A 15,691-nucleotide genomic window follows, 5' to 3' on the forward strand; every position below is an offset into this window, starting at 1 on the left:
CTGGCTCATCCAATGGAGTAAATAAGTAGAAAACAACGCGAGTGGCACCACCAGTGCAGGCGGTTTATCTACAATATGTTAAATTTGATAACAAGTAAGAGTGAAAAGTTCATTGCACCCACACATAATAGCATGCTGCATTCTGCAGCGAGTATGGCGCAGGTTGTAGTTGGAAACAAGTGGAGAACCAGTGTTTGCCTTACTTCCTACCTTTGTTTAATTAATAAAAGACCGGCGAACTAACGTCGACTACCTACTGCTCAAAGTACCAGTTTATTACCCTCTTCTGAAGTATTTCACTTGGGTATACAATGCTTTGGTTTACTTCGGTTCGCAGCGAATGAAGAGAATGTCATCGAATGCAGGAAAAGACGGCAAAATTAAGAAAACTTACATTTATGACATCATCTACCGTCAAAGCTAGAAATAGACGCTTACCTGAAACAAAGAAATGAAGATATTGTAAACATTCAGTTAAATTACTATTGGAATATTGTGATAAGAATAAATAAAATTATCAGTTTAATGAACCACAAATCAAAAATTTCTTCATTTGCAGATTTATTCATCGATTTCAAGCAAAGTAAATATTTTCGGCAAAAATGGTAAAATATTCAGCGTTTATTTGACTTGTAATTATTCCAGACTTGAATATAAACAAATATTAATTTAAGGCTAAGGTAAACATTTTCTAGAACGCGACATGTAGGCTGCGTCGACATATCTGAGCAATTTCTCATTATGTTTAGACAATTTTGCCCAGTTCAGGTCATCAAACCGTAAAATTCTTGAAAAGCATGTTTAAAAAAATCATAAACTCAGCACAGAAAACATTTTTCTACAATAAAATAAATTATCTATTTATATTTTAATGAACATCTATAATTAGTGGTGGCGAATCATGTTCAAATATTTTCTTTGTCATCTCTCGCAAATGTTCTTTTGTTTCAAGCGTGCAAAGTTGTGCGCTAACATTAATTTATTGACGGACCACCTGAGGCGTTTTCTATGGCACGAACGCAGCCATAAGCAATGGCCGATATCTGAAAACATAAAGTTGACTGCATTGCCGCATTGCTCATTGTTTCGCGAGAATGATTTTCTCGTTTTAAAAATTTCAACGATTAAAATCAAGCGAAACAAATAAACGCAAAAAAGACACACGATAAGAGGCATTAATCATGTCTATAACAAGACACAATGGTGTTGTACTTGTTAGTGCAAGCCGTAATTGTAAGTTTAGTTAATAAATAATGCAATTTTTAGCTGTAGATACAGGAGTCAGAACTCAAATTAATCGCGCAGATAAATGAAACAAAGAGCATGCCGCTTGAAGTCGGGCACGTTTCAATTAAAATGGCAACTAAAAAATTAATACTCCTTTGTCAATTTACGAGTATTGCATATGCGCAATTGTGCAAGATATTTTCTTGTGCGTTAAGCTTTCAGCATTCGTTCATTTACACCATTTAGAAGTTGACATTTAAATGTTTGTTGTCGTTTTCCTAACGTAAATTGACGAAAAGATTTTAGCATTCACAACTTAATACATACGTGCATGCGCAGTATAATATACCTAATTGAACAAATTGTCCGTAATGCTCACGGCTGTTAATTTTAATTGTAATTACAACGCACATGGCAAAAATGATAAATATTTTTACGTTCACAAATAGAATACATTTGACTAAAGTCATTCATTTGTTGCAATAGTTTTGGTTGTACCTGTAATTTCATCGCTTTTGCGTCTGAATTTGTAGACATAAACGAAAGTCATAAACAAAATTGCACAAACAGTGGAAACAAGTAAGAGATAAAATAGAAGAATCACAATATGAAACAAAACAGACGAATGTTATCGTAAGTATATTGCTATTTCTGAAAGTAATCAAAACATGTCATTTTAAGACCCTAAACATGTTGGAAGTGCTCGAAAATGCCCTTTAAACATTGACCGACTTCGTAAAATTTGAAAACATCGTATAGAAAAAACTTAATATCTCCATAACTATATCATTTCCTTTGTTTATCAGTGACATAGTAGAGTACAAAAGACCCTTTTGAAGACGCATTTTATTTTAACTCGCTTGTCCCCTCAGAACTGCCCTAAAATGCCCTTTAAACACCCTGTATCTCCTTAACTATTTCATTTTGTTTAAGTTTTTCACCGCCATATTATAGTTTAAGAGACGCTCTACACGATGCATGCCATTTTAATCCGCTAAATATTTGGGAAGTGCCCTAAAATGCCATTCAAAACAAAGGCCTTTTTTGAAAATTTTGAAAACATGCTGGGCAAAACACCCTGTATCTCGCAAACTAATTCACTTTTCTAGAGTTTTTCACCGCCATATTATAGTTTAAGAGACGCTCTACACAATGCATGCCATTTTAATGCGCTAAACATTCTGGAAGTGCCATAAAATGCCCTTCAAACATCGGCCTTTTTATAACATTTTGAAAACATGTTGTGGAAAACACCTTGTATCTCGCAAACTAATACACTTTTTCTGAGTTTTTCACCGCCATATTATAGTTTAAGAGACGCTCTACACAATGCATGCCATTTTAATGCGCTAAACATTCTGAAAGTGCCATAAAATGCCCTTCAAACATCTGCCCTTTTGGGAAATTTTGAAAACATGCTGTGGAAAACACCCTGTATCTCGCAAACTATTGCACTTTTCTTAAGTTTTTCAACGCCATTTTATAGCTTAAGAGACGCATTACACAATTCATGCAATTTTAATGCGCTAAACAATCTGGAAGTGCCCTAAAATGCCTTTCAAAAATTGTTATTTTTCACGTTTTTTTTAAATTTTTGGGTCGTGAAACGGACAAATTTTTATTTCAACATTCTTTATTCTGCAAAACTTGAAATAATTTATAACATTTTTTGTCTGAAGAACAGGGTTAAACTTTTTAAGTTAAAATATTTTTGTCTGAAGAACAGGGTCGAACTTTTTAAGTGAAAATATTTTTGGCCGAAGAACAGGGCCGCATTTTTTGTGTTAAAATTTTTGGGTCGAAGAACAGGGCCGAACTTTTCAGTCAAAAATTTTTCGGCCGAAGAACAGGGCCGAACTTTTTAAGTTAAAATTTTTTGGCCGAAGAACTTTTTTTTCTGCGAAATCAAATTAAACTTTAAACGCTAATAACTCCTGAACTAAAAGGGCTAGAAGGGAACGGACGGCAGATTCTTGACCCTTGAAGGATACTCTACAAGATAGGCTATTAAAAACAGCCCTTTTAATTCGCCTCGAAACTGAAAAAAGTGCAAAGAGGTACCTCTTATAGGTTTTTTGATTTTTGAAAAAATCAAACTAAGCACGCTATCCTGTAGAGAACCCTTTAAGGATCAAGGGCCTGAAGTCCGTTCTGTTCTAGCCCTTTTAGTTCTCGAGTTATTAGCGTTTTAAGTTTTTAATTGCGATTATTTCGGAAACTAAAAGGGCTAGAACAAAACGGACTTGAGGCCCTTAATCCTTAAAGGGTCCTCTACAGGATAGCGTGTTTAGTTTGATTTTTTCAAAAATCAAAAAACCTATAAGAGGTACCTCTTTGCACTTTTTTCAGTTTTGAGGCGAAAAAAAGGGCTGTTTTTAATAGCCTATCTTGTAGAGAATCCTTCAAGGGTCAAGAATCTGCCGTCCGTTCCCTTCTAGCCCTTTTAGTTCAGGAGTTATTAGCGTTTAAAGTTTAATTTGATTTCGCAGGAAAAAAAGTTCTTCGGCCGAAAAATTTTTGACTGAAAAGTTCGGCCCTGTTCTTCGACTCAAAAAATTTTAACACAAAAAGTTCGGCCCTGTTCTTCGGCCAAAAATATTTTCACTTAAAAAGTTCGACCCTGTTCTTCAGACAAAAAATGTTATAAATTATTTCAAGTTTTGCAGAATAATGAATGTAGAAATAAAAATTTGTCCGTTTCACGACACAAAAATTTAAAAAAACGTAAAAAAATAACAATTTTTGAAGGGCATTTTAGGGCACTTCCAGATTGTTTAGCGCATTAAAATGGCATGAATTGTGTAGGGCGTCTCTTAACCTATAAAATGGCGTTGAAAAACTCAGAAAAAGTATATTAGTTTGCGAGATACAGGGTGTTTTCCATAGCATGTTTTCAAAATTTCCAAAAAAGGCCGATGTTTGAAGGGCATTTTAGGGCACTTCCGGTATGTTTAGCGCATTAAAATAGCATGTATTGTGTAGAGCGTCTCTTAAACTATAAAATGACGGTGAAAAAATCAAAAAAAGTGTATTAATTTGCGAGATACAGGGTGTTTTCCACAGCATGTTTTCAAAATTTCCAAAAAAGGCCGATGTTTGAAGGGCATTTTAGGGCACTTCCAGAATGTTTAGCGTATTAAAATGTCGTGCATTGTGTAGAGCGTCTCTTAAGCTATAAAATGACAGTGAAAAACTCAAAAAAAGTGTATTAGTTTGCGAGATACAGGGTGTTTTCCAAAGCATGTGTTCAAAATTTCCAAAAAAGGCCGATGTTTGAAGGGCATTTTAGGGCACTTCCAGAATGTTTAGCGGATTAAAATGGCATGCATTGTGTAGAGCGTCTCTTGAACTATAAAATGACGGTGAAAATCTCAAATAGAATTAAATAGTTATGGAGATACAGGGTGTTTTTCATACCATATTTTCAAATTTTCATAAACTTGCCAACATTTAAAGGGTATTTTAGGGTACTTTCGAGAAGACCAGAGGGTTGAGATGACATGCATCGTGTAGAACATCTCATAAACTCAAATTCTGTTCGCTGTAATATAATAATTGTTAAAGTTTATGTGCATTGAAGCAATTACAAGGAGATATGATTTTATGATTTTACGAGTTCAAACGTCATACACAAAAGGTAATATCGCTTCGGGCGATAATTCATAAATATGACTCAAATACAGGCACAAATCAGAATCAGCTCGCCGAGAAAACCATTTCAATCATCATTGCAATGAATTTACCAGTCCAATTTCGGTCTTAAACTCTCTTGGACAAAATAATTCAAAGAAATATCGCTGCATATTGTGGTTATTAAATTACAACTTGCCCGCGGAGCAAACTTGTGAAATAGTTGCACTGGACACAGATTTGTTAAATTTATTATCTCTTTCAACATTTCTCATATGCCCACGCGACATACACGCAATGATTACAAAAGGTGAAAAATGAATACAGAATATCTCAAATTATAGAAATAGAAACTTATTTCGTACAAAATTATAATGAGAAACTAAGTATGATGTAGATACTTGCATTTGAATATGAATGGCATTTTCATAGGAGTTGGATTTCATTTTCATTTGCAAGATTTTCAACAAATTGCTTTGTGAAATGCTAACACAAACATTTTTTTCATTTAAAACTGAAAGCGAGCAGAAGTATTAGTATCTATGAGTACACACTTGATGGTTAGTGTAGTTATTTTAAATTTTTAGCAATAAGCCAAGCCGCTCGAAGGCACTTCATAGGAAATGCATTTTTATCGTAACTCCAAGTCTGTTTTCTGATGTATTCTAATTGTCTCGCGAATGTTTTCTTTCACTACTGTAAAACGTGCAGGCTTTGAGCGTTTCATGCTTGATATTCACAAATATGAATTTAGATGTGCCTCCCAGATAAAACAAAATTTAAAAAAAAACATTATGGGATTAGGGAAGGGAAAAAGAATTTATTTTTTTCAATTTCTCGCCTAGATTTCTTCTCCTCTATCACTTTAAAATCCAAGCTTTTAGTAGAAATGACGAATAGTACAGCGCCAGAGATATTTTCGAACACATTGAAAGAATTTCATAGCGGCTCAACGGAAAATTAAGAGGCGGCTAACAAGGCGTTTAATCGTTGTTTCTCTTAACGGGCGCTAATTTGGAACTAATTTTACGTCGGCATTAATGAAACCTACAGAAAATACGAAGAATTAACACTTATTCTGACACATCCTAAAACATCAAATAAACTATTTTAGACAATTTCGTAAAATTTCAACTCAGGTTTTAAATTTCAAACCGTTATTAATAAAAGAGAAATTAAAGATGATTGTGATTTTTTCATAGTTCCGTTTGGGTGCATCATTACGAATCGTTATTGCACAATTTGAAGTTACGATTCAATCGCATATTGGACAATAACGCCGGTCGTTCATCTCTAAGCGGCTCTTCTTTTCTTTCAAGTTTCGCAAGAGACTTTAGAAAATCGTTCGTTTCGTCGTTATTATTGTCGACAATCGACAGTCACGACGTAATGCCGTTTCAAACGGGAAACGGAAACACGTTCAGCAATTGTTCGCCTTCTTTCAGAGATCATTTAACATTATAACAAAACTAACAACAAAACTGTGAATAAAAACATCAACAAGTGCCCACAACTAAAGGTACAATACACAAAGAAACTAGTAAAGAAATAAACATAAACATAATTCAAAACAGATAAAAAATCAAAGTTTAAAATGAGTGCAACTGGTTGAAAGTAAGTAAAGGAAAAAAAATTCCCCATAATCTTCATATTGAGATCTCCTGAAACACCTGAGAATTTTAATTTTTTGTTTTTTTCGCGCATTGCACGAAATAATCGCATGATACGAGCAAGATTGACATCTCAAACTACGAGTATTACATACTTGTGAGTATAGCAATCATGTAAAAATGCAATGCATTCGACCACTGACATTTCACTAAAGCCATTTTCTTAATAATAAAAGAAGCAGCACAAGAATTCGATAACATAAAAAGAAGATCTTACAAATGTCAAATAGATGTAACAAGTAATTCAATTCTTGTAATCTTTTTAAAATGTAGCTATTTTATAGCAGTCGGGATTCGTTTTCGGTTTCCAAATAAATTACCTTGATTCCCGGCCCACATGCACGCGCACTGCACGAGTACCAATGTACAAATGCATCGCAGGCAGGTAGGCGTCGATTGCGGTTACAACGAATATTTTATCATTTTTTATTCATATTATTATAGCGTTACCGTACGTTTAAACTTAAAGGCGTTTTTATTTTCCATCACTTATTATCGCTATTAAACCAAATAAAACATTCAATTAACCCATTAAAATATGAGTCAACAGATCAACTATAAAGATAAATTAAAAGATAAACCTTAGGATACATATTTAGTGTGTCTTCCAATAAAAATGATATGACGTGTCTTAATTCCTGTTGTAAACAGAATTGATCGATTACGAGAAAACACCGTAAACACGATCGCATAAGCACATGATTTTCGAATAACACTTGTTGAAGGATCAGCCAGAATCAACAGTAATAAACTGAAACACCTCTCGTCTCGCGAAGCAATTCAAGCAAGTTGTGAGAACGCGTGGGCCAAGAGCTTTCATCCCATATTCCCAGCGCATAACTGCACAAGTAACAACAATGTGGAGCGCACAGGTAGTTTCAACATGAGCTAGACACCAGTCAAAACAAGTGAATAAGATAAATATTACCCAGTGATTTAATAACTACTTCTACAGCAGGAAACGGTGACATCATTTTATATTTAAATCATTTTTGAATTTTGTTAGTTATTTTTTAATTCATCTTGATGTATTTTCGATTGAATCATTGAATAACTCTTTGTCTCAAACGCGCAAAGAAACTCGCGCCAGTTGGATTCTCAAGACGTATCTCTCGCTCGTCGTCGTGTCTTGACCGTCTGACCGTAACTGTAAATCCGCTCGAAGATCTGTTGACTCTCGTTTCTCATCACCAGCAACAGACACGTCTTGGGAAACATACACCTTGATTTTCGGCATTTAGACAATGACGAAAAAAATGATTTGTGATTTTGTGAAGGATGAATGAATAAAAATGCATTTAATAATATTTTTAACGATAAGTATTTTAAAAGTACTTAAACACACTGTATATATTTAAAAAATCTTTTATAAAAGCCCGCAAGGCTAAGTTTTAAGTACTCATTATTCTCTCACAACACACATCGAGGTAAGAGATGAAGAAGTTGAAGAAGCGACTCGCGACTTCGGAGGACACCGCGTCGCGATGTGAAACTTGACTTGAAAAATCGAGGTTACTCATCGACATCGCCGAAGAAACGGCAGGCTCCAAACTCATCAGACGGCCCAAAGAGAACGAAAATATTGGGGCCACACATTTTTATGCTAATGCCAACTTTTAACTATACAAACCTAAATGAAACTTTGAAATCGTTAAAACAAAGTCGAACTAGAAGTTCTACGTTAAGCGCACAAAGTGAACATAATTCTTACCATAATTTACAAATGTATTGTTTTCGCTGGTAGAAGATTGCCTCCTTCAACAAATGCAGAACAATATGAATTGTTCTTTCATAATACACGTCTTGGCGGGCATGTTACCATTCAGAGTTCAACTCGTAATTGAATAAGCGAGTTCCACTGAACCGAATTGCGCGTCCGCGTTGACCGCCGCCGCGCTGTAAATTCGGGGCAAGCTCGTAAAGTACATTTTTTGGGATCAAATTTATTACACTTCAGCGATAACGCGTGGCGCTGCAGTTACGATTACCCTAATAGGAAAACAATCGTTTGACACAAACAACTAGAAGACAATAAATCAACTTTCCTAGACACGTTTAATTCTACTAAATCAACATCTTGCATAATAAACTTTATAAACAATCGCAATCACGTGCACAAACATGAATGACCTAAATCATCAATTTTCTATTCATTTTTCTGTTGGAATATTTTGATTAAAAATTTTAAAAATCAATCAGTCATCAGCATTAAAAGTTATAATCTCATAATGAAATTTTAGAATAACTTTTCTATTTAAAACAGTTCAAATTGTGTTCGGAATATTTCTCTATAATGTAAGTTTTTGTTGCTTTTGTTCTTCTTGTAATCCTCGTTTCGTGCAAAGTTTTTGCGTTGAGAACGTATCATTGTAGAGTCGAATATTATAACATAACGCGAGACTCGTAATGAAACGTCGGAATCGAATGAGAATTCCAGGGTGACCTACTGATCTAGTGCTGATGCTGGTTTGTGGCGAGTACTCGAAAAAGTAACGCCGTAGGAATCGGCTCACATCAGCTTTCAATGTATACAGAAATAAATACCTAGAAGAGAAGAAAAACAATCAAGCTCATCTTACAAGTAATGTGCAGCTTAAAAAATGTGTCCAAGCAAAACTTTCAATTTTATATTATCATTTTTAAAGGTATGAGACTGTCCAAAATAGCGGACACTTAATACTTTTGACTTTTTCACTTTTGATGCGGCCTATTATAATAGAAACTCTAATTGGCAGCTATAAAACTCAAAATCTTCTTCAGCATGTTCCCAATCTCAGTCTACTTCACCTATACATCAAAGTAATAAATGGTTCTGATCCGAAGATAAATCTACTTCATGTAGTAAATAAACTACGTAAACTACTAACGCGAAAACTCATGGGTAAACTGTCATTTAGCGCACTTGAAACGTAATATACTATTTACATAAAATTTGTAATTACAATAATATAATTTATAGTATTTAATGACGCAAAATGAAAAAGTAATTACATTAAGGAAAACAATATCGTAATTCCGCGAATAGTTTATTATGATTTACGCTAATAGGTAAATCAGAGAAGTGGAGGGTAGGTACTCTACTCTAATTGCATGCGCACATACGCTCGCTGCAGCTTTGCATTGCATTCAACTTCTGCGTCGTGCAATAGGTTGGTTTTATTGTAAGCGCACGTAATAATCGTAATAATACGCAATTTACATTCGACGCTCGCGCTCGCGTTTTACTCACATCGAACCGTTTACCAACTGCCGACCAGTTGTTATGATTCTTTCTTTTTCTGCATTTTTTATGCTTGGTCTCTTTTATTGCGAATGCAAAGCAATCACAATTACAAACATCCAGAACAGAACTGGATTTTCCAACTGTATTTGAATAATGTGCATAATGCTAAGTAATGAATGTTTAAGTAGAGTTATAGCCGAGTGTAAATCGTTTCGACGCTAGTGTTTGTTGGCTGTTGCATGGCCAACGTCCTCGACCTTTTCGCTACGAGATACATACGAAAACACCGTAAAGGTAACACTGCAAGACCGTAAGAGTAACGCTTTTCTCCAACGCTGCAGCAACAGCATCAACGTTTTCTCGTTGTGTATGTAGTCGTGCTTTTTTTCTCGCGGCGGTTTGCAGTTGCTGGATGCTGCATGCATGATCGTGTCTACATTCATCGCTACTTGTTTCGATGCCGACGCATTAAAAACAACTTCCTGATTGTCTTCATAACGTCATCACTAAGATCGTGACGTTGTCAATCTCGAAAGAACGAAACATTGCTAGTCATCAAAATAAAATTAATCGAAATAATACAATTAAACATTATCTGTTTTTACTTATTTACAAATGTCTCAGAAATTGAAAAGGTGTAAAAATGTGGATTTTTTAAATCTGCATAATTCTATAGAACAATATTTTAATAATGAATAGATAATAATTAGTTTCATTCATGCTTCTTTGTTATGCATAACCGCAATTGCATTCGTTGCACATTGCACTCTTATTAAAATAATAACGATCGAAGTAGTTGGCAAATATTCAACTGGAATCGAATCGCTTTGACAGCGCAACACAAGCATAGCGCACACAAGCTCGCAACTAACCTTGCATATTTGAATTTTTATTTCGTACTCTGCCGCCTATCGTGCTCCATCGGCCAATATTCCGCTGCGTGCGTGCACGCCTGCATTAAACTCATTACACCGTGACTATTGCATTATTACACATTCGCGGGCAACAATTCACCCATATTCAATTTTAACCAACTACACACTACGTTATTTTTTCTGCAGACTAAGCAAAACATGCAAGACCTGAATGTTGAGAAACTATTGTAAATAATTAAGTGATCTGATACATTGTTTTTAAATCAATAATTCGTCAATGAAATTCCGCAAATCATGATTAACTTCACATAGTGAACTGAAAAAATGCTTTTATTATTGCGACGTTTGGTTAATGCTGCAATGTACCTGGAAAAAATATTTAATAATACTTTGTGTAACTGTTTATAATGTTTACGTTTGATGTTGAGGCTCGTAATATGTTCAACTCAGTTTTGATTTAAGACACCGCATTGCGCTTCATTACTCCGCCGCCTTACATCTCTTTGTCGTGTCAGTCACGTGAGACTCATTGTGCATGTGAGAATTACATAAATAAATCTAGAAATGATTACAGGAGAGCGTGTTGAGAAATTCTATCCTGAGATATGCGCTTGTTTATTTATCTGGACGATAATTAAATCAGAGTGTAAACAATAAAATATAAACAATCATCCAGCAGCTCCGAGATAACATCGATAACAGGAAAACAGTTCAGGGTAATATTACCAGACGTAATATTAAATACTCCTTGTACAAAATAAGAAAAATTCATAATTATAGGTTTTTATAAACAGTTGGAAATTTAACCGATGCGTCATATTTCAATGCAGGTAAACGCGAAATAAATAATAATTTCCCGACGCAGCGCGTCACCATCAATAAGAGTGAGATGGTGTCATAGAATGTGGCGTGGTGTGCATTTCATCGATTAATCATCGTATACAATAATTAACAAAGCAATATAAATTTGAAAAAATTCAAGTTCAAAACATTAATATAATTTCTTTACACACCCAATAGAATTATGCTAATTTCTATATAATTTTGAAATATATTATTTACTATTAAATCACATCGGCGTGAAGAACGTGAGAAGGCGCCCAAAAATGGCCGCAAGAATTAAATTGCTATGACTAAACTAACCGACCGTTGCCTGGCTAGGTGGCGGAACATGAACGACCTTGCAGAAGAGGCCCAAGAAGCGAGAATAGTGAAGAACTAAACGAGTGCGTCGACTTTTTCTAATGGCGTAGCGAGAAGCCGATAAACTATACAGCCAACTATCTGGAATTTTATTGCACACGTACAAATTTGGAAGTACATTTTAAGACTCAGCAACAATCATTTGTTCGGAAGAAAGACATTTTCTTGAAGAAATTCCATATGTTGCGCATCTTGCTTGGCATGAGTCAACGTCTGGCAGGTAAACTCGGAGCAAGAAATGAAGATATTCACGAGTATGCAAATACGCGACATAAATTTCACATTTTTAAATGTTCCTCTGCTGGTAATCTTCGCATCTTCAAAATGTGCCGACGACGGCTTTACAATATTGCGCTCACGACGAATTTACAAGTCGTGCGTGTCGCACATGCGATGGACAAACGCGCGACTACCGCAAGAATAATTCAAATATCAAACGCGCCACGACAGTTCCCATGTTCTCAGCCAGAGACTTGCATAAAATGTGAGGAACATTCCGCACGTCGACGGTGTAATCCCGCCCGTTAGCGCGGAATTTGTGCGTTTAATTGCTGGTCGTTACATGCCGGACAAGTCATAACAGCGATATCATCAATTGCATTCAAAAGTAACCATGACCAACAAAATATAGGTATCCCTTTAGACTTAGAATTATAAGGTTGTATTTTATTCTTTCCTGCCATCTCCAGCCCTTTTGTAGGCATTGTTCTGGTTGAAATTAACAATAATTAATTGAATCTTTCCCACCGACTGAAACAAAACTTGTTGAGGCATGTTCTTCAAGCGAAGATGTTACATTTATTATGCCAGTTCGTTCGTGGAACGCATTGCGCGGCCCCAGGCTAATTGGTAGACTTTTTCTACGAGTTCCACTCGACTAATAAGCATTTCCGTTCTGCAGCTCGGCGCACAATGCGCGCGATATAAGTCAGCAGTAAAACGCGCCGCTGATGCTACCGCAACATGCAGCGACAAATAAATAACTCAAGTCAGGCATCGGTAAATAAATTAGTTATGTTTTCAAATATTTGCCTACCTTGCAAAAACAGTGTCGTCCACATCGTACTCCTCGGAAATGAGCTCCTTGCTGATGATCTCCTCCAACTCAGCTTTGCTGAGCGTCAGCAAACCGACGCGACTCTGGTTCCTGTCTTCTAACATTGTACCGTTCGATTGATGTGCGACGTCTCGCAGGTGACGACTTGTCACTGTCACTTCCTGTCTTACTTCCTTCGCGCGTTCACCTCTGCCGAAAACCTCACCTAACGGGCGGTGTCGATTTCGTTCACAAACAAACCTGGCGTAAGTCGCAGCCCATGCGAAGAAAATCCAAAACACGCAGCTGCCTCTGCACAGAAGAAGTTAGGCGCCCGCTTCTTGCTAGCCGAAGAGGTTAGGCTTCAAAGTTCTACTAAGGGCACAAAGGGTGTCTCGTTGCAACGTCCATCTTTAATAAACAACACTTATTTTCGGTAACGCGGCGTTTTTGTTCGTCTTATTTTATAAGATTGCGCGATGTGAATGTGGCTAGAGAAGTGAAAACAATTTGCGGCTGCTGTGCACGGCCAACGCGTGTGTGTATGTGATAACGCGAGGCGAGCTGGAAAAGCGACTGGCGACCTGCACGACGAGCAAGCGGCTGACGACTGCGCGCTATGACTGCGTGAACAAGCCGCCAGCGTGAGCGCCCGACCACGCCGACCTCCTTGCATGGCAACTTCGCGCGATTCCGCTCGTTCATTCTCAGACGAAGAGAAAAAGATTTACACACCAAACAATAAATCTCTGAATCTACTGAATTCTTAATACAAAATAGAAAAAAAAAACAAGAAGTTGTTGATAAGGCGATCAAAATATATTATCACTTTAATTTACAATCAATAGAACTTTTACTTGCACTTTAAATAAATATGCTTAAATTAAATACTACTTTTGTAAGCTTATCAAATAGATACATATGTTTTTCATTCTTTTTTCTGTTTCTCACTCTTTAAATAAACAAAACTAAAGAATTAAATTCTTAAAAAAGTATCGTTAAAACGCATGAAGCGCCATCTTTAGTTATTTCATCAAAACACGTGGAATTTTACAGGTGACAGATCATATGGATCCAAAAATATATGGATTTAACCTTAAATACTTTATATTACGTAAAAAGAGAAATTTTTATTTATACAATGTCCAGGTTTTAATTAGGTGGAACACTAAAGAAAAATTATATACATATATTTTCTATTCTAATGCTTCCCTCCAACCTTCTTCATTAATTCATTTTTTTGATGCAGTGAATCCTAATCCTGCTATTAAGGCTACAACAGTAAATCCCTGTGCTGCAATTCTTGTCCTCATCATGTACTGTGACATTCGTCTTTCACCACGCCGGAAGCAGTATAAACCATAAACTAAAGCACTGGCAGTAGCCAAACAGCCTAAAATATTTCTATTTATTGTTTCACTAAAACGCAATACTAACTATATCATTACCAATTGGGACTAATGGATTCTCCTTCATTTTGCGAACCATTCGTTCTTTAGTTGTTTCGTCGCCCATTCCCTTGCCCAACTCATTGTGAAGAGAAACCCAGTCAAATTCTGGCGTAGTTTCTGTTTGTTCTTTTCCCATTTTTCGAAAATGTTAAAATATAAATCGGAGAAAGCAAGTTGTTTTGACAGAGATTTTGAGGTTAGTAATTTATGAAGTTTGAAAACGTAAACAGAACTAGAGACAGTAGCGCCAGCAGTTTTGTTTTAAACTTTGTAAAGTTTTTGTTTCTTAAAAATAAAACCCACATATAAGCTTGTAAATAACAAATATTTATTTCCTGGAATGTTATAAGATAAACTCGTAACAGGCTATACAAAAAAACACAGGTCAATAATAAAACATGGAAAAGAAACTCAAAACCAGGACTCAAAATCTATACAATTTTACAAATAGTCGTTTATAAATCATCAATCTCGTTTGCATGTGCGACATTTGCGCCAGACAATAATCATAAATATATTCGCGGCGTATGTGCAACATGTATTTGTTTAAATTAGTGACTAGATTCGCAACAATCACATTAGCACGAAGAGCTTCGCATTTGAATCTCAACGTAAAACATTAAATTCCCAACCAAATCAGTAGCGTCGTGTGTGAAAAATTCATAACTAGATATTCGATGCCACCACTCGTATGGCTAACGTTTGCACGGGAAATACCTGTTCGTTTCATAATGTAGAGGCAGCTTGCTTACTTAAAATTACAAATTACGCTTTGGGGGGACGGCGATAGTTACGATTACGTTTTATATCATTTGTTTATCCTCGTAGAATTCTAAAATTATCCAACATCAACCAACAGGGGCTGCAACCTTCTCACAACAAATTTTACGAGCGTGGTAACATAGTAACAAAATGGCGTCTCTCAGAGCTCAGTCCTTTCTTTCGCCCTCGCTCTCTTCCTCCTCATCCAACTTACTTTAGATATTCTTATTCGTATTATCGTCGTTTTTTGGTGATTAAAAATTTTGCTTTGGGTTCGTAGCTTTGCTAAATAGTTGCGTGAACGTGGCGTTCATTCGATGCCAAACGTGTTGGTTTCCTCCACGGCCAGCAAGAGCTTTTCGTAGAGCACTTCAGATGTGGGATACGGTGGCAGGTCAAGCCGATTGAAGCACGTGTGTGCGCGCGGCAGCGCATTGGGTTTTCCCCATTTTTCAATGCAGAACTTACGCGGTCCAATCGAACCGCGCAATGCGGCAAAACCTTCGTAAGGGATGCTGGATGTACCCGTCACAAATTGCAGCAATCTTAAACGTTGCTCATTTGAAAATCTGTGAAAAATATAACTATATCATCTTGACACTTCTATATTAATT

At 36.1% G+C, this 15,691-nt stretch overlaps 3 protein-coding genes across 3 annotated transcripts in view; all 3 read right to left on the reverse strand.

Moving 5' to 3' along the window:
- Window positions 1–13,489, reverse strand: part of Drak (Death-associated protein kinase related) — a 36,235-nt gene extending 22,746 nt beyond the window's left edge. Inside the window, exon 1 of the mRNA XM_065299846.1 lies at window positions 12,865–13,489. Coding sequence (XP_065155918.1) covers window positions 12,865–12,989 — 125 coding nt within the window. The 5' untranslated portion in view covers window positions 12,990–13,489. The remainder of the gene's footprint in view (window positions 1–12,864) is intronic.
- Window positions 13,490–13,968: 479 nt separating this feature from the next.
- Window positions 13,969–14,538, reverse strand: LOC135789825 (HIG1 domain family member 2A). Its single transcript, XM_065299850.1, has 2 exons — window positions 14,313–14,538; window positions 13,969–14,257 (listed from the first exon to the last, which is right to left on the reverse strand). The coding sequence occupies exons 1-2, from the start codon at window positions 14,449–14,451 to the stop codon at window positions 14,097–14,099; spliced, it is 300 nt and encodes a 99-aa protein (XP_065155922.1). The 5' UTR covers window positions 14,452–14,538; the 3' UTR covers window positions 13,969–14,096.
- An 83-nt stretch (window positions 14,539–14,621) lies between these two features.
- Window positions 14,622–15,691, reverse strand: part of Hecw (Hecw ubiquitin protein ligase) — a 28,104-nt gene continuing 27,034 nt past the window's right edge. The window contains 1 exon segment of the mRNA XM_065299844.1: window positions 14,622–15,646. Coding sequence (XP_065155916.1) covers window positions 15,388–15,646 — 259 coding nt within the window. The 3' untranslated portion in view covers window positions 14,622–15,387.

Source organism: Atheta coriaria, unplaced genomic scaffold (genome assembly GCF_025399875.1).
Source record: "Atheta coriaria isolate IRGN ID8LTWV9N9 unplaced genomic scaffold, Caltech_Dcor_3.1 hic_scaffold_3_pilon, whole genome shotgun sequence".
Classification (NCBI taxonomy): domain Eukaryota; kingdom Metazoa; phylum Arthropoda; class Insecta; order Coleoptera; family Staphylinidae; genus Dalotia; species Dalotia coriaria.